A 25,021-nucleotide genomic window follows, 5' to 3' on the forward strand; every position below is an offset into this window, starting at 1 on the left:
TACCTTTAAGGTGTGCTATAATATCCTAGGAGGCGAGATCACATCCCACATCCAGTTCCCATCTCCGTCTGAGCTGTGTCAAATCCCTGGCTGGTGCCAAGGACCATATTTTCTTCTGGAGGCCAGAGATGGAAGGAGCCTCCTCAGCGGCCTTCTCAAACAGTGTCTGAATCTTCTCCCCCAATTTGTAATTCAGGGACGCCCTGTCTAAGGATTGTACATAGTGCTTCAATTGACAGTAGGCAAAAGTGTCTCCCCAGTCTAATGACTCATTAGGGATCAGCTGTTCCAGTGGTCTAATCACTCCAGTCTGATCTACCACTATCCCCAAGTTATGAAGTCCCCGTCTCACCCAATGTTGGAATACTGGATTCTCAATTCCAGGTAAAAAGTGCGGATTCCCCTGTATAGTTAGCAATTCTGTCACATGTGGGTCTCCACCCAATAATTTCCCCAAAAATCTCCAGGCCCCCTGTAAGGATCCTAACAGCATCGAACCTCTCATTCTTTGTGGCAAAGAAGATCTATCCCCCTGCAATAGTGAAATCAATTAATAGGGACTAAAGAGTGATTCCTCCAACTCTATAGGTGTGTGATAGTTTGATGAGAATACCCAGTCCCTCACGTGTCGCAACAAACAAGCGAGATTATAATATTTAATATTAGGTAGGCCCAACCCACCCTGATCCCACCCTCCCATTAGCAACTGCTGGCAAATTTTTGCTTTCTTATACGCCCAGCAAAACTTCGTTACCATGCGATAGAACACTCTAATATCCTTCATCAATAAGTGCAATGGCAGCGTTTGCATCACATAAAGCCACCTTGGCAAAATAACCATGCGAATTAAACACAGTCGCCCCGATAGTGATAGTGTCAGAGTTCTCCAGGCCTCCAGTTGCTGTTTGGTCTTAGCTATCAGCCACTGAATATTTATACTGTAGATCCCCCTTGTCCGGGCTGGTAGAAGGATACCTAAATAACAAAACGATTCCTCCACCCATCTTAGTTGGAATTGTCCCGGCCATGCTCTTCGAGTCTCAGCAGTAAGAGCCAACGCTTCAGACTTGTCATAGTTTAATTTAAGGCCAGAATAGGACCCAAATTCTTTAAATATCTCTAAAAGATACGCTAGCGTCTCCCAGGGCTTCGTGAGTATGATTAACAGGTCGTCGGCAAATGCCGCCACCTTAAATTCCTGGTGCTCAAATTTAACTCCTTTAATTGCCGGGCATGTGCATATGTCTCGGATCAGAGGATCCAGATATAGAGCAAAAAGTAAAGGTGACAATGGGCATCCCTGTTGGGTCCCTCGACAAATTTCAAACTCTTCTGAGTACAGCCCGTTCACCCATATCCTGGCTCGAGGCGACGTGTATAATGCAGAGATCGCCCTCCGAAACCAGCCCTGAAACCCATATTTGGCTAAGGTTGTAAATAAATAAGGCCACTCCACACGATCAAATGCCTTTTCGGCGTCGAAACTAATCATTATAGCTGATTCTTGAGTGGTTTCCAATCTCTCTAGTGAAGCCAATATGCTTCTCAGATTACGCGCCACTGAGCGTCCCTGAACAAACCCTACCTGTGCTTCGTGAATGACTCTCGGTAACACTCTACTCAACCTGTTAGCTAAAATTTTGGCAAATAGTTTTACCTCTTGATTTAGGAGAGAGATCGGCCTATATGAAGACCCCAGAGTGGGATCTCTCTGTTGTTTAGGTAGCACTATAATCTGAGCTAGATTGAGATGTTCTGGTAGCCGGCCAACCTCCACCCACCTGTTAAATGCTTTCGCTATTGACGGAGCTATCGGATTCCCCAGCATCCTATAGAATTCTAATTTGAGACCATCTGGGCCCGGGGCCTTACCCAACTTACTATGTCCAATTGCCCAGCTCACCTCGTCATCAGTTATAGGGGCATTTAACATCTTACGATCTGCTTGCGTAATGCCAGGGAGGGCAATGTTTTCTAAGTATAGCTCCCCACTAAGACCACTCTCCGCCTCTGACTTGTAGAGTTGCTTGAAAAATTTTTGGAAGACATCACGTATCTCTCTGTCAGTATGAAGCAATTGCCCCTTATCATTCCTGATAGTTAGAATTTGTTTAGAAGTGTGCCTAGGAGCAATTAAACGAGCCAACATCTTGCCCCCCTTGTTACCAAATTTATAAAGATGAAATTTATAATACATATGGGATTTAACTGCACGTTCGTGTATCAATGAGTTCAAAGCACATTGGGCCGCTACTATCTTGTCGAACCCTTGGTATCGGGTTCACACTAAATTGTTTCCTCAAACCCAGCAATTGTTTTTCCAATCGAAGGATTTCCCTATCTCTAGCTCTCTTGTGGTGACTAACATAGTTTATTATGTCCCCTCTTAGAACGGCCTTTGCCGCTTCCCAGAAGAGTGTGGCATCTACATTTGGTGCTGCATTAAAATTTGAGTATTCACCCCATTTGGTTAACAAATATTCCCGAAAATGCACATCCTTGTAAAGGTAGCTAGGGAAAGACCACCCCCCTTTTGCCGCCTTCTGGCCCCCACCATTCCATGTCATCCAGACTGCGGCGTGGTCAGAGATCACACAGGGACCAATCTCGACTTCCCCTATATCTGAAAAGGCCTCTCTAGAGGTCAACAAATAATCAATCCTGGAAAAAGTATTGTGTGCTCTGGACTGATGTGTATATTCCCTATCAAGAGGGTGCAAGGTCCTCCATACATCAATAAGGTCTAATAATGAACAAAAATCAGGCAATCCCTTCGCGTGTTTTCTAGTCCCTGGTCCAGTCGGAGGATTAGATTTATCTAAAGTGGGGTCCCAAGCCGTGTTAAAATCACCTCCTAGCACCAAGGGGGTGAGTGCCACATTCGTTAGAATCGTCCTTAATTTCTTATAAAATTGGAGGTCGAGCTGATTTGGGGCATAAATGCTACCGAGCCTCACCTGTTGCCTTGCCACTGTAGCTGTTCCAAAGACAAAGCGCCCCTCGGGGTCTTGCACTATGTTAGTAAGCTGTGTAGCCACCCCCTTTCGAATGAGTATTGCCACACCACCCTTTCGACCCATGGCTGCTGAAGCCACACATTCTCCCACCCACCACCTCGCAAGCTTAGCATGGTCTTGTCCAGACAGATGTGTTTCCTGGAGGAATACTATATCCGCTCTAATGCGCTGTAAATACTGTAAAATCTTTGATCTTTTTATTGGGGAGTGTATACCCCCCACGTTCCAGGTAACAATCTTAAGCATCCCTCTCACAGTGTTTAAGAGTATTAAGCCAGATGAATCTTTTATCTAACATGAGGAGCCAGCCCAGCCTCTGGCCCCTCTTCCACAAACCACTGATGTGTCCCTCGTGTCTCTTGTCACTCCTTAACTTCCAGTAATAGATCAAAATTTTCCTTGTGTCATCTTTACAGTCTAAACTCCAGTCTACTCCTACTTCTTTCCATTCATGCCCCGAAGCTAACTTCCATATTATACCTTCCTTTACACTCCCACCCTCCCAATCCCATCCCCCCTTTTCCCCCTCCTATCCCTATGGGATACAGGTCACTTCGAACGCCCCTCCTCTACACCCTGATAGTCAACTAATCAAATTTTTTCGTGCAACCACCCCCCATCCACCAATCATCAGCCAATGACCCCCTTGCCATTATTACCCAGAAAACCGGGACAGCCTCTGCCAACCACTATTTTCACTCCCTTATTTTTCCATTTCACCCCATTCTGGGAACCAAAAACATTGCTAACAACATCATTTACTCTAAACAGTGAACATAACAAATAGAAACACAACATATTTCAAATGTACTTGGTTTCTCTTACTACTGCATTAGATCTTATAAGCAACCAGTCACTTGATATCAAATGTTCCTGAGTTGATGAGCCGTTTCAACTGGGAGCCAGAAAACTGCATGGAAGATGGCTTTCTCTCTCTTGAAGCTCTGGTTGCTTCCCCATCCACTGACCTTTTTCTGCAGCAGCAAACCCTCTCAAAATGTTGCTGTAGATCAATTCACCAATCCACTCTGCTGCAACATATACAAATCTGCATTGTTTCACTGCCGCTTCGCCAAAAGTTTGACTACTGATTATAGGCATCCATTTAAGCTTAACAACTCTTTTCAGCTTGCTCTAGGTGTCTCCAAATCTTTTATAAAGGCACGGGCTTCTTCTGCTGTAGTGTAAAACTTTGTCTCCGACTTGTGCACTATGCGCAGTTTCGCTGGATATAATAAAGCAAACGGAATTTTGCGCTGCACTAGTTCAGAACAAACAGGTGAGAACTGCTTTCTCCTAGCCGCAACTCTGGCTGAATAATCTTGAAAGCAAAGTATTTTCTGGTTTCCAACACGCAGTTCTCTCCCGCCTCTCAGCGCCTGCAGAATAGCCGTTTTATGTGCAAAATTTAGTACACGACAAATAATCACCCTGGGTCTTGTTGCATTAGTTTGTTTTGGTCCCAGCCGATGTGCCCTCTCGATTTTTAAAGGGCCCAGCTCCTGCGGAAGGTCCAATTCTTTAGTGAGCCAACTTTCCAAATAGCTTCTCAAATCACGGTCTCCTCGATCTTCCGCTACGCCTACCAAGCGAAGATTGTTGCGTCTCGACCTGTTCTCGAGATCTTCAATTTTGTCGGCGTATTGGGATAATTGTTTTTCCATCTCACTATGGCTGGCCTCCATTTTAGCGACACGGTCCTCTATATCGCTTGTCCACTGTTGGTAGGACGCCATGTCTTCCTTAATTTGCGCGACATTATTATGCAGTGATTCCAGTTTCGATTCCAGCGAACCCAGCTTGTTTTCTAATATTGTTTCCAGCGCATTAGTGACCTCCCCAACTATTTCAGCCGTCCACATCGAGCTGACCTGGGAGGAAGATGGACTAGCCGGGGGCCGCCATCTTGTCATCTGTCGGCCGGTTTTTCTCCTTGTCTTTTCTGAGCGTTTTTGCCGCCATTGAGTCTCGCCGCCGGGTCTGGCTGATCTTAAAGCTTCCCTCCAGGTTATCCTGGTAGAATGGGTCGGAGGTCGCTCGAATTTCTGCTGTTTATCCGCAAGGTTCTCGAGGAGTTGGCAGGAGCGAAGTAGCTAACGTCCGCTCCTGTGCATAGCGTCACGTGACCCCCTTGTATGTTTTTTTTTTTAATGAACCTGTTTGGAGGGGAGAAGTGTAATTCTCACTTAACACTTACTCCTTTCTTCTTAAATTTCACTTCTTTAAATATCTTTCTATAGATTTGCTTCTTTTTGGTTCCTCTCCTTTATTTTGGACTATGATTAAAGTTGTATTTCTTGTTTGATGTATTGATCACTATTGTTATTTCTTAATTTGTTCTGAATTTCTATTCAAAGTTTTTGATCTTTGCTGTTTTTGTGAAATGCAAATAAATAATAATAATTTTTAAAAAAGGACTAGATCTAAAATAGCTCCCCTTCTTGTTGTCTCCTGGACCAGTTGCTCCAAAAAGCAGTCATTTATTACATCTGGAAATCTTACCTTCCTAGCACTCCCTGATGTGGCATTTATTTGAAATCACCCATTATTGTGCTGTTGCCGGATTTGCTAGCTCTTCTAATTTCTGTTAACATATCTTGATTGTTCTGGCCTGGTGGGATGGTAGTATAGTCTTTCCCTTCACATATGGAATTTCTTAAATGACAACCAGTCTTAAGGGGGGGGGGGGGGGGGGGGGAAAGAGATCATGCACATTCTTAAGATTTACCATCTGCCTTTTCAGTTTTGCCCGTGAATAAAAAGTCTCTGATTTGTTAATTGTAGTTCCTGTTCTTCTGCAGCTTTTCTCTGTACTTCTCGTAAATATATTATACGTTTTAAATCCTCAGGCAAGCTGTAGACATTTCCTTTCTCTCCATCGCTAATGAATGCGTAGGGTTTGACTCTGAGCATGGGAGGACAACAGACTGTTCATTAGCGATGGAGAGGAAGAAAATGTCTACAGCTTGCCTGAGGATTTAAAACGTATAATATATTTATGAGAAGTACAGAGAAAAGCTGCAGAAGAACAGGAAATGCAGTTAACAAGCGTACATCACGAAGTTGCTTAAAGATAAGTGATTCAAGGATCAGCATTGAACTGACAGTCAAGTACACATGGATCTTGACGAAGTGAAGTAAATGAGTTGATCACATGATAACTGTGATAAGAGACGTTTTGTTTATCTATAACAGGATCCATAAAAGGAAGGAAAGACTTATATAACCCATTTGAGAACAGAAGGGAGGTAATTCCATTGCAGTCTAATGTAGAAAATATCTCTGTATCTCTTTATAAAGTTAAGTTGTGACAGTTATGCTGTGTAGTATGAATGTGAGTGTATGAGTGAAGGGATAATAGGATAACTGAGTAAAATGCAGTATAGCATTTATGTGAAAAAAGAATATTTACTAAGAAGGAAGTTTTGATATTAATAAAAAAAAGATTTTGATATATAAATCTTGTAGTTACTGTGTTAAGCATATTCATTAAGGATATCCTGAAAATGTGGCACTCTTGCAACCCTCCCGAGTTAGTGTGTGCTGCTACGGTTCTCAGTCTTTCTTCTGTTTATGTGCATGACACACTGAACCATTATAGTTAGCAGCTGAACAAAGAAGAAAATTCTATATATCATTTTAATTGTTGCTAACAATGATGCAAGGGAAATACAAACACAATGGTGGTAACTGTTGGGGTTGAGGAGAAGGGTGGGCCAGAGACTGCAGCATTTCAAGTTGAGCCTGGTGATAGAAGTAGGGACTAATAAAGGAGATTTCAAGGACTTGATTTCCTGGTTCTCAGCTCTCTCCAACCTGCCACACACGCAATTGTTGAGGAACACTGTCTGTCCCTCCCAGCTCTGTATCACTCACCTTGAATATTGTGTGCAATTCTGGTCGCCATATCTGAAAGATATAGCAGAATTAGAACCAAAATGATTAAGGGGATGAAACGCCTCTCTTATGAGGAAAGGTTAAAGTTACAGTTATTCAACTTGGGAAAGGTGGCTGAGGGGGATATGATAAAATCCTGAGTGGAATAGATAAACGTAAATTGATTGTTTACTCTTTCAAAAAGTACAAAGACTAGGGGACACTCCATGAAGTTACATAGTAATACTTTTAAAACAAATAAGAGAAAATATATTTTTTTCATTCAATGAATAGTTAAGCTCTGGAGCTCGTTACTGGAGGATGTGATAACAGCAGTTAGTGTGTTTAAAAAAGGTTTGGACAACTTCTGGACGAAAAGTCCATAATCTGCTATTAAGACAGACATGGGAAAAGCCACCACTTATCTTTAGGGTCGGTAGCAGGGCCGGTCAAACCCAGTAAGCGGGGTAAGCGCCGCAGGGGGGCGCCTGCCTTCAAGGGCGCCGCTGCACCGCCATATCGCGCCGCCCTTGGTGCTTTAAATCTTTAATTTACCTCAGTTCCAGCAGCCGCATCATTTGAAAGCCTTCCCCGTCTCTAGCCTTCCCTCCCTTCGTGAGTTTGTTCCGCAGTCCCGCCTTCTTACGGCATTTCCTCGAGGGCGGGACTGCAGAACGAACTTGCGAAGGGAGGGAAGGCTAGAGACGGGGCAGGGCTTTCAAATGATGCGGCTGCTGGAACTGAGGTAAATTAAAGATTTAAAGCACCAAGGGCGGCGGGGGATGGGGGCGAAGGAGAATCGCTGGACAGGGGCAGGGTGGGAGAAGAGAGAAAGGAGATGCTGGGGGAGGGGGGGTCGCGCGGGCGCCAACTCGTAGTCTGCAGGGGGGCGCCAGAGACCCTAGGACTGGCCCTGGTCGGTAGCATGGAATTTTGATACACTTTGGGATTCTGCCAGATACTTGACTTGTATTGGCCTCCTGCTGGAAGCAGGGTACTGTGCTAGATGATCCTTTAGTCTGACCTAGTATAGCTACTCTTTTTTGTTATGTTGAGAACCATGGTGTGCAGTAAGTTTGCTCTGCCCATAAGCTTTTTTCATAAAGAGAAAGCAAGTGATGTTTTGATTGACGCAGGGAGACTTTTGGCATGGTGGCATAAACTTCTGGGCTCCATTGAGGCTATACAAGTTGGAACAGAGATGGATCTGAGGTAGGGTTACCATTTTGTGTCCTCTGAAAAAGAGGACACATGTCACGCCCCTACCCCGCCCCCGCCACGCCTCATGCCCCGCCCCTGCCACGCCCCCTTCAGGTCCGGGTTCCGCCCCTATTCCCCCCCCGTCACATAGTCCCCTCCCCCCATCACATACCCCCCCCTCACTTACTGTCTAGCCCTGGTGGTCTAGTAGCGTCTTCTCTTCGGGGCAGGAAAGAGCCCCCTCTTTCCTGCCTGGAGCGCTGCCTGCCCTTGCCTGCTGCATCCTCCTCGGTATGGCTGGGGATTCAAAATGGCCACCGAGAGTTGAAGCGGCCTCGCGAGAGTTCAACTCTCGGCGGCCATTTTGAATCCCCAGCCAGACCGAGAAGGATGATAGACAGGGGAGGCAGCGCTCCGGGCAGGAAAGAGGGGGCTCTTTCCTGCCCCGAAGACGTCACTAGACCACCAGGGAACATGGTAAGGAAGGGGAGGGGACGGGAGACCAGGTCACCAGACCCACGGCGCCGATCGCCCGCCCACACGCCCACCGCACGCACGCGCCTGCCCGCACCCGCGCCCACGTTTGTCCAGAAATCCGGACAAACGTGGGCGCGGGCAAAATCCGCCGGACGCCCCGGACATGCCCTCAAAAAGAGGACATGTCCGGGGAAATCCGGACGTATGGTAACCCTAATCTGAGGAGAGTGGGGCCTGTAGAGTGCATTTATTTAAAAATAAGCCCTACACTCCTGCATTTATATCCAAGTAGAATTTGGAAGGCAGCGTGAGAAGATTGAGAACCACAGTTTACACTGGTGTGCTCTAATTGGCATAGTTTCATGATCATGAAAATTCAGCTAGAAAAGAACTTGATATAAGTAAGCTGAGAAATCACCAAGGCTTGGCCAGGAATCCTGCACGGTGCAGGTGAGATAAACATATGGGCATGCAAGATGCTACAGAGGTGGTAATCTGTCCTCCGCCAGGGAAAGAATCAACAGCTTTCAGTGTAAGATGCAGGCAGAGAATATTAGTGTGCCAAGAAGAAGCTGTGTTTTGATGGTGGGATGATATATTTGATGAGCATGAGGTTAAAAGGCTGAGCACAGGAGCAGTTAGTGGAAGCAGTGGTGTGGGAGGTTGTAAGGAGAAACCAGAGCATCTACACAGCTGATGTAAACTGTGAAAGAAGAGAGAAGTGTGCAATTAAGGGTTCTTAAATTGAAATATATTAAAAAAAACAAAACAGTTAAGCCTGGATTTGCAGAGGCATTCGTGCTAATACCTGATTGAGAAAGTGGTGGGGGATGGGGTCCATTTTGATCCATTGTGTTGTACAAGGGTGAGGGAGCAGACAGCATGGTGGATCCTCAGGCTGGAATGTCAAATATAAAACAAGGCAACTCCTTAGCTCAATTCTCTCTTCCCAGCTCCTCTCCCGAGGAGAGTTATAAGAGACTGATGTTTGACCTTATTCTCTCCACTGTCTCATCTCCCACACTGCTGTCCTCGCTTTGCTTTGGGTCCTTTTTCTATGGAGGAAAGTACTACAAAATCTACTAGAAATGGAAACAGAAAAGTATCAATTCCCTCCTATATTTAATTTCATCATCATCTTTTCCAGACTTTGTGTTCTGCTGCCATCTCCCCTGCTGTGATTTCTTGTAATGCCCCTTCCCATTCCCTGTGCTCATTTTCTCCTACACTGATGTTTTGCACAGGATGGATGGCCTTGCTCTCCCTTCCCTGCACACCATTCCAGGCTTCCTTGATTCACATGCCGACTGTGCATGCAGATAATGCTGTCCGTGATCACTCTGCTTCTTCCTCCCCCATCCTGTGTCCCCCTTTACATTCTAAATAGTTATAGGCTTTTTGGACACCCATTGTACCTGTCAGACTCATGCAGACCATGCCCTGTGCCTTGTAAATGCACAGACTAGCTCCCAGAGCACACCATGGTCCATGTGACTTTTACAAGGACTGCCTAGTGCTATGGAACTCTGCAGTCTTACCTGTTCAGTGACTGTGGAGAGAAAGTAGGAAACAGGTTTGATTGTAATTTCATTATTTGCTTTATTATAATTCTCAGTGTTTTTATGGAATTCTTTGTGTACCCTGCCTTGGACCTGTTAGGGGTAAGGTGAGATAATAAATCTCAAGATTAGACTGAGGCAGTGGGCAAAAGAAATTGAATAATTCTGAGAAATCATATTAAGGGTTAATTTTGGTTAAAGGTGCTCAAATACTATTTCTGCAAATTCTCAGTTTTGCAAGTACAGTGGGGGAATGCAGGCTGGAATTAATTACTAGAAGTCTAGCTGCCGGGCTGGGTTAGAAAGGTCAAAGACAGGAATTTCTTTCACCCTTGTGAATTGCCAATGCTAGCTGGCACATCTGTATATTATTAGGCATGCTGAGCAGCCTTTGTAAGCTCTGGCATGAGCCAGATATATTGTAGTTTACAAGATAGAAAATACTATTTAGAGAGAGAGGCAATAGATTAGTATTTACAAGTTTTTGATATTTAGAATATGTGTTATAAGGATGCTCATTTTAGAATATGTTTACTCTGTGTAGTTAAATGTAGAATACCTTTTTAAATCTAATGTTACTCTCTGCTGTATTTTCTAAGCAAAGACTGCAGTGAAGAGATCAACATGTGGTTTGACTTAGCCATAGTTCTGGCTGGTTCAATGTATGGAGCTGATAGGTGAAAGAGGTCAGAACTAGCCAGCTCTCTTCTCCTTGATTAATTATAGGTAACTGTAGGAATAGTCCTGAAAGTATATCTGTATGCATTAAGTAAGACTGACTTTTGACCTCTTTAATGAATGCCAGAGTTTAGTTAGCAGTTAGTATGAACCAGACTAGGAATATGAGAATAACCAATCTCACTAGGGCCTCTTGGTCTCTAAGGGAACCCAGTTTAAGCTATAGATGAGAAATCAATCATAATGAGAAATGTAAGAGACTGGAGACCAAATGTCTGGCATGAGGGGCCCCAGGTCAGAGGTCAGTTTGAGAAATATCAAACCTATGTAACTGATATTTCAAAAGTAATGATTGGTTGAGGCAAAGTGACCAATCTATTCCTTAACCAATTGGAGAGTAAGGGGGGGGCAAGGCTAGGAGGGGGATAGAACAGTATTTAAGTAAGAGCAGAAGCAGTTTACGTCAGAAGGAGCTCAGAAGAAAGAGAAGGACAGAAGGAACAGACAGAAGAAGGAGAAGACAGCATAAGAAGAGAGCTGAGAGAAAGACACAAAGAGCTAAGAGAAGAGAAGAGAGCTAGAACTGATGTCCTGCTTTGTTTGCTGGCAAATAAAGAAGATTACTCTCTCATTCTGGTGTGTGCTGTCTGACTCCTGAAGCATCACAAATTCATGTATTAATTCCTGCAACAATTCTTGGTGGCAGCGGTGGGATGCATCCTGCATTAATCCCAGCACCCAACTGACTGGAGAACATTCGCCGGGTATGTATTCTGTATTCTGTATTGTAATCCTAGCTAGGAAATTGTAAACCAGCCCCTCAAACAAATTGAGGAAGGAGAGCCTGATCAACTCTCAGCGAAGGCCCTAGTACCTTCTAGTCGCGGGGACTAGAAGCGAAAACGCTTGAGCTTATCTGTATCTGAGAAATTTGAAATTGTTGGGTGGGATTTTCTGTATGGAATGTGTGATGCGTGAATGATTAACTGAGTGCGGACTTCTTATAGCTGCGTTTTCAATTAACGCGAGTTCAATTGACCAGCAACGGAAGGAAGCGATTGTTGTCTGTCTACCTAGTGTCTCGAGAGTGCAGACCCCTTACTGCATTCTCAAAAAAAAAAAATTCCCTCCCTTTTTGTGTGTTGTAACTGTAAGCATTATGGGTGGGACATCATCTAGACAAATTGCTACCCCCCTAGACTGTATGCTTAAGAACTTCAAGAAAGGATTTTTAATTAATGACTATGGACAGACTTTAAGCTCAAGTACTCTAAGAACCTTGTGTGAAGTTGAGTGGCCATCTATGGGAGTGGGGTGGCCCCCTAGTGGCAGCTTAGATATTGAAGTAATCCGGAAGGTTTACAGTATAGTTGTAGGAGAACCAGAATATTCTGAACAACTCCCCTATATAGATTCCTGGGACAGCCTTGTGACTGACCCTCCCTCCTGGTTGAAAACTTATATGGGATCCCCAGTAAAATTCATGTTAGGCCAAGTTCAAAGAAAGATTAGAAAATCTAAACTAGAAGAGGGAAAGAGCCCTAGGAAGCCTACCACCCAATCGGTGGCTTCCGCCCCTACCCTGTCCGAGAAACCCATACTCTCTGATGACCCCTCAGATCTTGAGCCACCACCTTATGGCCCATTGTTGGGGTTCCGTGCCGCCCCTAGAGATCCACGCCGCCCAGCTCAAGCCTCTCCAGCACAGGCTTCTCCGGATAGTTCTTCCCCTCCTGTGCCAAACCTGCCACACCCTAGGTTGGACTTTTCACCCAGTCTCTACCCTCCTCTGCCACATCCTCTCCTGTTAACCTCCGAAGACCCACTTTGGGCTCCACTCCCTGACTCCTCAACTCCTGACAGCCCAGTCTCTCCCTCTAGTACCCCTACCCACTCATCAGGGGCCCGGCATCCCTTTCAATGGACTGACTCACCTGTGACCACCTCTCAGTCTATGAGTACCCCTCCCCATCCCTCAGGATTTCAACCTACCTCCACTGAATGGGTTAGACCCGCTGCAATCACCTTTGAGCATGATAGGAGGGTAGCTCCTAGCTCTACCTCAGGTTCCATTCCCACCTCCTCGAGAGTTCTGCCACTTCGTCAGGTAACTACCACTCGACCGGATCCTAATAATCAGGGTCAGGTTATACAGGCACAGGCCTATCAGTATGTACCCTTCACAACCACCGATCTCCTGAATTGGAAGACGCATTACCCCTCTTATACTGAAAAGCCTCAGGCAGTGGTGGACCTAGTGGCTAGCATTATGGCCACCCATAACCCAACCTGGACTGATTGTCAACAACTTCTCCTGACCCTCTTCACAACTGAGGAGAGGCGGAAGATTTTGCAAAATGCTGAGGCCATCACGCGAGCACGTGCTCCCGAGAGGACACCGGACCTAGAGGGGTGGGTTAGAGCTCGGTTTCCTCGCGCAGCTCCAGATTGGGATCCAAATGATGGGCAGCACTATGAACTGTTGTCTGGCTATTGCCGGGACTTACTGGAAGGTATGAGGAAAGGCATAAAGAGGCCCATTAATCTGGCAAAGGTCTCTGAAATTCTCCAAGGGGCAACTGAATCCCCTGGGGCCTTTCTAGAGCGACTAATTGAAGCCTACAGAACATACACCCCATTTGATCCTGAAGCCCTAGAAAACCAGAGAATGGTGAATAGTGCATTGGTGGCCCAGAGTATGCCAGATATCCGGAAGAAGTTGCAGCGTCAGGAGGGATTCGCAGGGATGAATACCACCCAGCTAATTGAGATCGCAACCAAGGTTTTCATTAATAGAGATCAGGAGGTGCGCCGAGAGGCTGACCGGAAGATGCAGAAGAAGGCCGGCCTTTTAGCGGCAGCCATTACTAATTCCACCCTTAACCGGGGTCGACCTCTAGCTAATGGGAAGCCAAAGTGGGACCCCGGACCACCAGCCAGGCCCCGAGATTCCTTCAATCAATCCCGGCCAAGGGGGGAGAATCCCAGACCAAGATTGGAGAGGGATCAGTGTGCCTATTGTAAGGAAAGAGGGCACTGGAAAGATGAATGCCCCCAGAGGCGCCAGGGACTGAGAAGGGGACCAGGAGATCGAGGAAGCCGAGGCCGAGTTCGAGAGGGAAGATATGAGCCTGCTGAATCTGACATCATCGGGATAGCCGAGATGGCAGAATGGGACGAATAGGACAGACCGGGTTCCTACAAACTGGGCTCCCAGGAACCTATGGTCAAGTTAACTATAGGGAGCCGCTCAATTCCATTCATGATTGATACAGGAGCTGAACATTCTGTTGTGACGGAGCGATTAGCGCCTGTGTCTGGAAAAACTGTCCGAGTGGTGGGTGCCACGGGGGTGCAGAACCGGAGGCCCTTCCTGACAACCCGTAGATGCCAATTAGGCTCACACATAGTCACTCATGAATTCCTTTATATGCCAGACTGTCCAATCCCTTTGTTAGGTCGAGACCTGCTGTCCAAGCTTAGGGCCCAAATTTCCTTTGACTCTGATGGCCAGACTTCAGTCTCCTTTCGGCCCCCAGCATCCAGCCCTAAGGGTATATTGAGTTTCTGCTGCCCTCTTGAAGAAGAATGGCGGCTGCATCAGTCACATAGCCAAGTTGACCTACCCCTGGCAGACAGCTTTCAGGTCAGTGGGGTATGGGCAGAAGATAATCCCCCAGGGTTGGCCCGAAATATTCCTCCTGTATATGTAGACTTACTTCCAAGTGCCCGGCCAATCCATCTTCGTCAATACCCAATTCCCAGAAAGGCTCTGGAAGGGATTCAAGCACATTTGAATCGTCTGTTATCCCATGGAATTATTCGTCCTTGTCAGTCTCCATGGAATACGCCATTGTTGCCAGTTCAGAAGCCAGGGACTGAGGACTACCGGCCAGTCCAAGACTTACGAGTGGTCAACAAATCCACTATCTCATTACACCCTGTAGTGCCTAATCCATATGTCCTGCTAGGATTGATACCTTCTGGAGCTACCCATTTCACAACACTAGACCTAAAAGATGCCTTCTTTTGTATTCGGGTGGCCCCCGCCAGTCAACTGCTTTTTGCCTTTCAATGGGAAAACCCAGTAACAGGAAGGAAGCTTCAGTATACATGGACCCGCCTGCCACAGGGGTTCAAGAATTCCCCCACCATTTTTGGGACAGCCCTAGGACAAGACCTTAAGACTTTTAAATCTGAGCCTTCCAGGCGAGTTTTACTCCAGTATGTAGATGACCTCCTGATTGCAGCAGTGACCCAGGAAGAGTGTTTTGAGGCTACTAGAGAATTGCTGGAGCTACTCTTGGATGCAGGCTATAAGGTCTCACGCTCAAAGGCCCAACTTTGTCAGTCAGAAGTGAAGTATCTGGGCTTTTGCATTTCCCAGGGAAGTCGGAGACTGGATGCTAGTAGGAAGCAAGCGGTAGCTGCAATTCCCCAACCCAAGTCCAGAAGAGAAGTTAGGGAATTCCTGGGAGCAGCTGGATTCTGCAGAATTTGGATTCCAAATTTTGCATTGATGGCGAAACCCCTTTACCAAGCCACAAAGGGGGGTGAAAAGGAACCATTTGAATGGGGACCTACTGCTCAACAATCCTTCATTGCCATAAAGAAAGCCCTACTCCAAGCCCCTGCGTTAGGCCTTCCTGATGTGGAGAAACCTTTCTCACTGTATGTCCATGAGCGACAGGGGGTTGCTCTGGGTGTGCTGACCCAGATGATGGGATCCTGGCAGAGGCCTGTTGCATACCTGTCTAAACAGCTGGATGGAGTGGCTAAAGGATGGCCAGCCTGTATGAGGGCCATTGCAGCAACAGCCTTACTGGTCCAGGAAGCTGATAAGTTGACCTTGGGGCAAGAACTGGTTGTTAAAGTCCCCCACGCAGTTCTTACCCTCATGGAATATAAGGGCAACCACTGGTTTACAAATAACCGCATGGTTAAGTACCAAGCTAGCTTGTGTGAGAATCCACGGATACACCTGGAAACAGTGGCTACATTTAATCCTGCCACTCTTTTGCCAGCATCTGAGGGACCACCGGATCATGACTGTATCCAAACTATGGATGAAGTGTACTCCAGTCGACCAGATCTTAAAGATGTTCCGTGGAGGGACCCAGATGTAATTTATTTTACAGATGGAAGCAGTTATGTGGAGAACTCTAAGCGATTGGCAGGCTATGCTGTGGTGACAGAGGACAAGGTGATAGAAGCAAGAGCCCTGCCCCAAGGAACTTCAGCCCAGAAAGCAGAACTTGTGGCCCTCATACGAGCTCTGGAGTTAGCAGCAGGACTGGTGACTAACATTTATACTGATTCTAAGTATGCCTTCACAACCCTACATGCTCATGGAGCTTTGTATAAGGAAAAGGGACTCATAAATGCTGCAGGCCAACCTGTTAAGTATGGACCCGAAATACTTCAGCTGCTAGAGGCTGTTTGGGCCCCTAAGAAGGTAGCTGTCATTCATTGCAGGGGACACCAAAGAATAGATACTCCAGTGGCCCGAGGGAATCGCCATGCTGATCGGGTGGCCAAAGAAGCTGCTCGAGGACCCCCAGCAAGTACTGTGACTCCCCTGTTCCAAATCCGATTGCAAGAATGGACACCTATGTATACCCAAACGGAAGAGAAATGGGCTCAAGAAGAAGGTGCAGTAAGGAGACCTGATGGCTGGTTACATCTCCCTGATACCAGAGTTCTGGTGCCACGCCATCTAGCTTGGCCTGTAGTGTCTCAAGCTCATGACCTATCACACTTAGGGAAAACAGCACTAGCCCGCCTACTCAATCGAGTAGTGGTGCTGGAAGGATTGGATAGTCTGGTTGCCACTGCCTCTGCCCGATGTACTCTCTGTGCCCAGAATAATGCCCGTCAGGGACCCCGTATTCCACCAGGAGTTCAGTCTAGAGGACTAACACCCTTTGAGTCCCTAGTTATAGACTTTACAGAAATGCCCAGGAGCGGTAGGCTCCGATACCTCTTAGTTATGGTCTGTACCTTTTCTGGGTGGGTGGAAGCATATCCTACAGTCACTGAGAAAGCCACAGAAGTAGCTCGAGCCCTCCTTAGGGATGTCATCCCCAGGTATGGACTGCCCCTTGCCATAGGTTCAGATAATGGTCCCGCCTTTGTTGAAGCCACACTTCAGGCTCTGTCCCGCGCATTGCGCATTACCTGGAAATTGCATTGTGCCTATCGTCCCCAGAGTTCAGGGCAGGTTGAGCGGGCAAACAGAACCTTGAAAAATAGCCTAGCAAAGATTTGTCAGGAAACCCAATTGAAATGGCCACAGGCATTGCCACTAGCCCTCTTTCGCCTCCGATGCACCCCAACTAGAGGAACAGCCCTCTCTCCCTTTGAAATTGTGTATGGGAAGCCCCCAGCCATTTTACAGGGAATTAAGGGAGACATAGGGACTTTAGGGTCTGCCCAGGTGCAGGAGCAGGTAGCCCTCCTGGGTAAGATAATTTCTGAGCTTCAGTCTTATGTGAGAGAAATAAACCCTGTCCCCTTCCAGGCTCAGGTACATTCCTTCCTGCCAGGGGATAGAGTTTGGGTGAAAGACTGGAGGCTCCAGCCTTTGGGGCCCCGGTGGAAAGGACCTTTTACTGTTTTGCTTTCTACCCCTACAGCTGTGAAGGTCGCAGGGATTACTCCATGGGTCCATTGGTCTCGAATTAAGTCTGCTGACCAGACTGAGCCCAGCACGGATCAGACGGAGCCTAGACAGTGGAGAGCAGAAAGTGATCCAGCGGAGCCATTGAAGTTGCGCTTGACCCGAACCAAAGAATCTACTAGCTGAAAAGAAGGGTCAACTGCATACTGCAGGAGCGGCTGAACTTCGGCTTCACACTGAGACTCTTTCTTGCCCAGATTCTGGCTTTCTTGGAATTTGAGAGCTTGATCCTTATCAGTTGAGGGTCTATCCCAACTGGTATAAGAACTCAAAGACTGAGAACATTATATTAGAGTAATCTGTGATTAGCACAGACTGTTGAAATATTATTGCTTAATTAGTTTGCTGTATTTGTTTTAGATTAGGAAGAAAGAAAATGTTAGTAGTTTGGATGCTTTTGTTGTTTTCTACTCCTTGCCTCCTTGTTCCTAATACCCCAACTCGCTCCAACCTTTGGTTACACTCTGTCCAGGAACTAATTAGCCAGGCAAAGATTACTTCCCCTTGTATTGTGTGTTCCCGATTTTCTCCTTATACTACAGATGTCCCAGCTGTTCCTGTGCAACTCCCAGCTCTTATACCTCCCTATTTTTCGAGTTCAGGTCCTTGGAGCCAGGATTATACTTGGTGGTCCTTTTATAATGCTACTTCCCCCTCTGACTCTTCTCTAAGGCCAGTTTTTACGTCTCCCTATCCAGCTTCTGGAGTGTTTTGTTTAACAAGAAGCATCTCAACTGTTCTTCCCATTCCCTGTAATTATACTAATGTTCTCCCAGAAAAAGGAGAATCTGTGTGGGTAGTTTCTCCAGGTACTCCTATGTGCCCTGCTACCATACCTGCAGATTATGACCCAGGTGATTATCTGGCTCCTAAGCGTACCACTGAGAAGACTATAGTGTCCAAGCTTATTTTCTACTTTCATAAGTCCCCGGGGTATGAAGAGTTACTAACAAATGAGCAGCCTGTCACAATTGGGGATTGGCGCCTATGGTGTGCAAAGTCTCCATTTCGTCTTCGTTCCCCCTGGGATAGGGGCTCGCATTATGGGCACCCTAAGTACCCTGTCCAGCCTGAGCCAACATTTATTGGTAACTTTCCTCACCCTCTCCTTGGTCATTACTGGCTCTGTGATAATGTCCTCCACATGATTCTTCCCTCCACATATGATTTTTGTGTATTGGTAACCTTGAATTATTTTCCTAAAGTTATTCCTCTTAAGCCACCATCCCCGCACCGCTCTAAGCGAGAGGCTTTGTCCTTACCCTCCTCCGTTGCCACAGAGGATGAGGCGATTGAATTAGCCCTCCAGTATATTAATTCTACTTATCCTCTGACTAAAAAGAGACTTGTAGCCCTTTCTGCCACGGCCTGGATTCCAATTGGAGGCCCGGTAGCGGGTATTACCGAATTAGGTATGGCTACCCGGAGACTTCAGTCCCTACTTCATGTTTTAGTTCATGAGCTGAACGTGGTAGTCAATGCATTGCAGGATCAAATTAATGAATTAAGTATAGTTTCTCGGTATAACCGTATGGGTCTCGACTATCTCTTTGCAGCCCAGGGTGGTCTCTGCACAGTGCTAAATTCTTCAGAGTGCTGTACTATTGTCATAAATAGGACGCATGTAGTTAGGCATGCCATGGATAAAGTCCTACAGTTGGCTAGCCTTAATGTGGAGGATTACCGAGGAGGATTAGACCTTACCTCCTGGTGGTGGTCATTGACCTCCTGGATACGTCCCTTGTTCATTTCCCTAATAGTCTTAGTTTTAGCAGGGTTGTTGTTTTGTTTCTTGGCCTCATGTGCTTCGGCAGTATGCCGTCGGACCTTAACAAGTAGGGTAATGGTGATTCACAAGTCTATTCCTAGTTAGGATCACTATAATCTCCAGAGTCTGAGTTGTGAGACTTATCTCTGCATAAGCTGATTTTAGTCTCAAAGGGGGGAATGAGGCAGTGGGCAAAAGAAATTGAATAATTCTGAGAAATCATATTAAGGGTTAATTTTGGTTAAAGGTGCTCAAATACTATTTCTGCAAATTCTCAGTTTTGCAAGTACAGTGGGGGAATGCAGGCTGGAATTAATTACTAGAAGTCTAGCTGCCGGGCTGGGTTAGAAAGGTCAAAGACAGGAATTTCTTTCACCCTTGTGAATTGCCAATGCTAGCTGGCACATCTGTATATTATTAGGCATGCTGAGCAGCCTTTGTAAGCTCTGGCATGAGCCAGATATATTGTAGTTTACAAGATAGAAAATACTATTTAGAGAGAGAGGCAATAGATTAGTATTTACAAGTTTTTGATATTTAGAATATGTGTTATAAGGATGCTCATTTTAGAATATGTTTACTCTGTGTAGTTAAATGTAGAATACCTTTTTAAATCTAATGTTACTCTCTGCTGTATTTTCTAAGCAAAGACTGCAGTGAAGAGATCAACATGTGGTTTGACTTAGCCATAGTTCTGGCTGGTTCAATGTATGGAGCTGATAGGTGAAAGAGGTCAGAACTAGCCAGCTCTCTTCTCCTTGATTAATTATAGGTAACTGTAGGAATAGTCCTGAAAGTATATCTGTATGCATTAAGTAAGACTGACTTTTGACCTCTTTAATGAATGCCAGAGTTTAGTTAGCAGTTAGTATGAACCAGACTAGGAATATGAGAATAACCAATCTCACTAGGGCCTCTTGGTCTCTAAGGGAACCCAGTTTAAGCTATAGATGAGAAATCAATCATAATGAGAAATGTAAGAGACTGGAGACCAAATGTCTGGCATGAGGGGCCCCAGGTCAGAGGTCAGTTTGAGAAATATCAAACCTATGTAACTGATATTTCAAAAGTAATGATTGGTTGAGGCAAAGTGACCAATCTATTCCTTAACCAATTGGAGAGTAAGGGGGGGGCAAGGCTAGGAGGGGGATAGAACAGTATTTAAGTAAGAGCAGACGCAGTTTACGTCAGAAGGAGCTCAGAAGAAAGAGAAGGACAGAAGGAACAGACAGAAGAAGGAGAAGACAGCATAAGAAGAGAGCTGAGAGAAAGACACAAAGAGCTAAGAGAAGAGAAGAGAGCTAGAACTGATGTCCTGCTTTGTTTGCTGGCAAATAAAGAAGATTACTCTCTCATTCTGGTGTGTGCTGTCTGACTCCTGAAGCATCACAAATTCATGTATTAATTCCTGCAACAAGACTACTTTAACTTTTGGACTGCAGACCATCTTCTTCCTTATTAAGATTCACTTGTAACCCAGCTGAGATGTTCTGGTCTCTGGCTGGTAGTGAACAGGTGAAGGGAATGTTCTTATGCTAATGATCTCTCACTGGTGCATATTGTCTGTGTTTATAGGGGGGTACACTGCTGGGACCCCCAGATGCTGTGGTAGATCTTGGGAGCACAGAAGTGACAGAGGAAATCTTTTTGGAGTACCTGACAGCCCTAGGAGAGTCCATGTTCCGGTGAGAACAGGGGAGGAACGTAATGATCACTTGGGAGAAACACTTTGAGGGCTCCAAATTAAGTGTTAGAATGTGCCAAATTTGTGCAAAAGCTTATGCAACCATGGTCAAACTGTATGTTTCACTGATATTCTGTAAGTGAACACAAGCTGACATAACCTCTGCATGATAGAAAAAAATCAAGACTTCCCACAAAATTTTCTATCGGCTCTGGGAAAATGTGTTTCTCTGATACCTTATTTTGCACAGTACAGGAGTATAAAAACAATTCCACATACCAAGCTAAGCTTAGAAATATAAAAACATTTTGTGGAATTGGGATTACCGAACCTAGCTTTATACAACCAGGCTTGCTTATTGAGGCATGTGGGAGATTAGGTGGGCCAATCCAGCACATTCACACCCCTGGAGACAGAGCGTGCATATTTTGCCCCTTATGATGTTCTTACTTTGCTGCACCTAGAGGGGGGTCAGGTCCCGGCTCAATTCAAACACTGCATGCTGCTGCAGCCGATGTGTATGGCATGGAGGATGTTGGTTAAAGGCATGGGGGGACAGCCAACAGTGTCAGAACTACTGGCTCTTAGGCGTAACCCAAATTTTGAACCCGGGCAGAGTAACACCACATTTCTAAGATGGGAGCAGCTAGGGATCACAAGGGTGGAGCATTTGCTAGGAAGGGAAGGGGACCTTATAAAATTTGAGGGAGTTACAAGGTAAGATAGGGAATGCGTGGGGAGACTGTTTCGCATATGCCCAGGTCAAACATTACATTTTACACTTAGATCAGTCAAGTCTGCAGAAGAAACTGGGACACAAAATAAACACCTTTTCCAAAACCTAGAGATAGGGGGAATGACAGTGTCAACCTATATAAAGCCCTGGTGAAGCGAGTCCCCCCCCAAAACTCTGGATACATTAAACAAAAATGGGAAAAGGAATCGGGGAGGGCCTTAGAGAGGTGGGACATAGGGGCAACACTGAAAAGTATCCCGACCCTCTCCATAAACGAGAGACTTCGAGAGTGTTGATATCGGGTGATTATGCAGGCAACAATGTCAGGACAGCAATGGGGACACATAAGCATCACACGGGAGGCGAAGTGCGTCAAATGCGATTATACACCCCACACATTATATCACACCTTCTGGGGATGCCCAGGTGTGCGGGCCTTTTGGGGCCACATCCAGAGGTTTATGTCCAAAACAACACAGGCACCAGTGGGTGGGACCTGGGATCACTGTGTTAGATACGCAATCAGCATTTAGGACGCAGGCTGAAGGAACTCGGACATGGTGCCGCAAGGTGTGTCTAGTGGCGCGCAAAAGTATTTTACAACGGTGGATATCCCCAGAACCACCGACATACTGGCAGTGGAGAAACCAGGTACATGAACTGGCTACATGGGAAGCTAAGGAGGCGAAAGAGAACCTGAAACGGAAAAAGTATTTCCTTTCGGTATGGAAAGCGAATGCTACATACCTGTAGAAGGTATTCTCCGAGGACAGCAGGCTGATTGTTCTCACTGATGGGTGACATCCACGGCAGCCCCTCCAATCGGAATCTTCCTAGCAAAGTCCTTTGCTAGCCCTCGCGCGCCCGCGCGCACCGCGCATGCGCGGCCGTCTTCCCGCCCGAAACCGGCTCGAGCCGGCCAGTCTCGTATGTAGCAAAAGAGAAACAAGGGAAGACTCAACTCCAAAGGGGAGGCGGGCGGGTTTGTGAGAACAATCAGCCTGCTGTCCTCGGAGAATACCTTCTACAGGTATGTAGCATTCGCTTTCTCCGAGGACAAGCAGGCTGCTTGTTCTCACTGATGGGGTATCCCTAGCCCCCAGGCTCACTCAAAACAACAACCATGGTCAATTGGGCCTCGCAACGGCGAGGACATAACTGAGATTGACCTAAAAAATTTACCAACTAACTGAGAGTGTAGCCTGGAACAGAACAAACAGGGCCCTCGGGGGGTGGAGTTGGATCCTAAAGCCCAAACAGGTTCTGAAGAACTGACTGCCCGAACCGACTGTCGCGTCGGGTATCCTGCTGCAGGCAGTAGTGAGATGTGAATGTATGGACAGATGACCACGTCGCAGCTTTGCAAATTTCTTCAATGGAGGCTGACTTCAAGTGGGCTACCGACGCAGCCATGGCTCTAACATTATGAGCCGTGACATGACCCTCAAGAGCCAGCCCCGCCTGGGCGTAAGTGAAGGAAATGCAATCTGCTAGCCAATTGGATATGGTGCGTTTCCCTACAGCCACTCCCCTCCTATTGGGATCAAAAGAAACAAACAATTGGGCGGACTGTCTGTTGGGCTGTGTCCGCTCCAGGTAGAAGGCCAATGCTCTCTTGCAGTCCAAAGTGTGCAGCTGACGTTCAGCAGGGCAGGAATGAGGACGGGGAAAAAATGTTGGCAAGACAATTGACTGGTTCAGATGGAACTCCGACACGACCTTTGGCAGAAACTTAGGGTGAGTGCGGAGGACTACTCTGTTATGATGAAATTTGGTGTAAGGGGCCTGGGCTACCAGGGCCTGAAGCTCACTGACTCTACGAGCCGAAGTAACTGCCACCAAGAAAATGACCTTCCAGGTCAAGTACTTCGGATGGCAGGAATTCAGTGGCTCAAAAGGAGGTTTCATCAGCTGGGTGAGAACGACATTGAGATCCCATGACACTGTAGGAGGCTTGACAGGGGGCTTTGACAAAAGCAAACCTCTCATGAAGCGAACCACTAAAGGCTGTCCTGAGATCGGCTTACCTTCCACATGGTAATGGTATGCACTGATTGCACTAAGGTGAACCCTTACAGAGTTGGTCTTGAGACCAGACTCAGACAAGTGCAGAAGGTATTCAAGCAGGGTCTGTGTAGGACAAGAGCGAGGATCTAGGGCCTTGCTGTCACACCAGACGGCAAACCTCCTCCATAAAAAGAAGTAACTCCTCTTAGTGGAATCTTTCCTGGAAGCAAGCAAGATGCGGGAGACACCCTCTGGCAGACCCAAAGAGGCAAAGTCTACGCTCTCAACATCCAGGCCGTGAGAGCCAGGGACCGGAGGCTGGGATGCAGAAGAGCCCCTTCGTCCTGCGTGATGAGGGTCGGAAAACACTCCAATCTCCACGGTTCTTCGGAGGATAACTCCAGAAGAAGGGGGAACCAGATCTGACGCGGCCAAAAAGGAGCAATCAGAATCATGGTGCCTCGGTCTTGCTTGAGTTTCAACAAAGTCTTCCCCACCAGAGGGATGGGAGGATAAGCATACAGCAGGCCCTCCCCCCAATCCAGGAGGAAGGCATCCGATGCCAGTCTGCCGTGGGCCTGAAGCCTGGAACAGAACTGAGGGACTTTGTGGTTGGCTCGAGATGCGAAGAGATCCACCAAGGGGGTGCCCCACGCTTGGAAGATCTGGCGCACCACTCGGGAGTTGAGCGACCACTCGTGAGGTTGCATAATCCTGCTCAGTCTGTCGGCCAGACTGTTGTTTACGCCTGCCAGATATGTGGCTTGGAGCACCATGCCTTGACGGCGAGCCCAGAGCCACATGCTGATGGCTTCCTGACACAGGGGGCGAGATCCGGTGCCCCCCTGCTTGTTGACATAGTACATGGCAACCTGGTTGTCTGTCTGAATTTGGATAATTTGGTGGGACAGCCGATCTCTGAAAGCCTTCAGAGCGTTCCAGATCGCTCGCAACTCCAGAAGATTGATCTGTAGATCGCGTTCCTGGAGGGACTAGCTTCCTTGGGTGTGGAGCCCATCGACATGAGCTCCCCATCCCAGGAGAGACGCATCCGTAGTCAGCACTTTTTGTGGCTGAGGAATTTGGAAAGGACGTCCCAGAGTCAAATTGGACCAAATCGTCCACCAATACAGGGATTCGAGAAAACTCGTGGACAGGTGGATCACGTCTTCTAGATCCCCAGCAGCCTGAAACCACTGGGAAGCTAGGGTCCATTGAGCAGATCTCATGTGAAGGTGGGCCATGGGAGTCACATGAACTGTGGAGGCCATGTGGCCCAGCAATCTCAACATCTGCCGAGCTGTGATCTGCTGGGACGCTCGCACCCGCGAGACGAGGGA

The 25,021-nt window shown here is 46.7% G+C and overlaps 1 protein-coding gene across 1 annotated transcript in view; it reads left to right on the forward strand.

Annotated features, from left to right (window-relative positions):
• LOC115458973 (desumoylating isopeptidase 1) overlaps positions 1-25,021 on the forward strand; it is a gene marked incomplete at its 5' end in the record, with an annotated part of 48,505 nt that overhangs the window by 18,181 nt on the left and 5,303 nt on the right. The window contains one exon of the mRNA XM_030188835.1: positions 20,830-20,939. Within this exon, the coding sequence (XP_030044695.1) occupies positions 20,830-20,939 (110 nt within the window). The remainder of the gene's footprint in view (positions 1-20,829; positions 20,940-25,021) is intronic.

This window comes from Microcaecilia unicolor, unplaced genomic scaffold (assembly GCF_901765095.1).
Source record: "Microcaecilia unicolor unplaced genomic scaffold, aMicUni1.1, whole genome shotgun sequence".
In the NCBI taxonomy this organism is placed as follows: domain Eukaryota; kingdom Metazoa; phylum Chordata; class Amphibia; order Gymnophiona; family Siphonopidae; genus Microcaecilia; species Microcaecilia unicolor.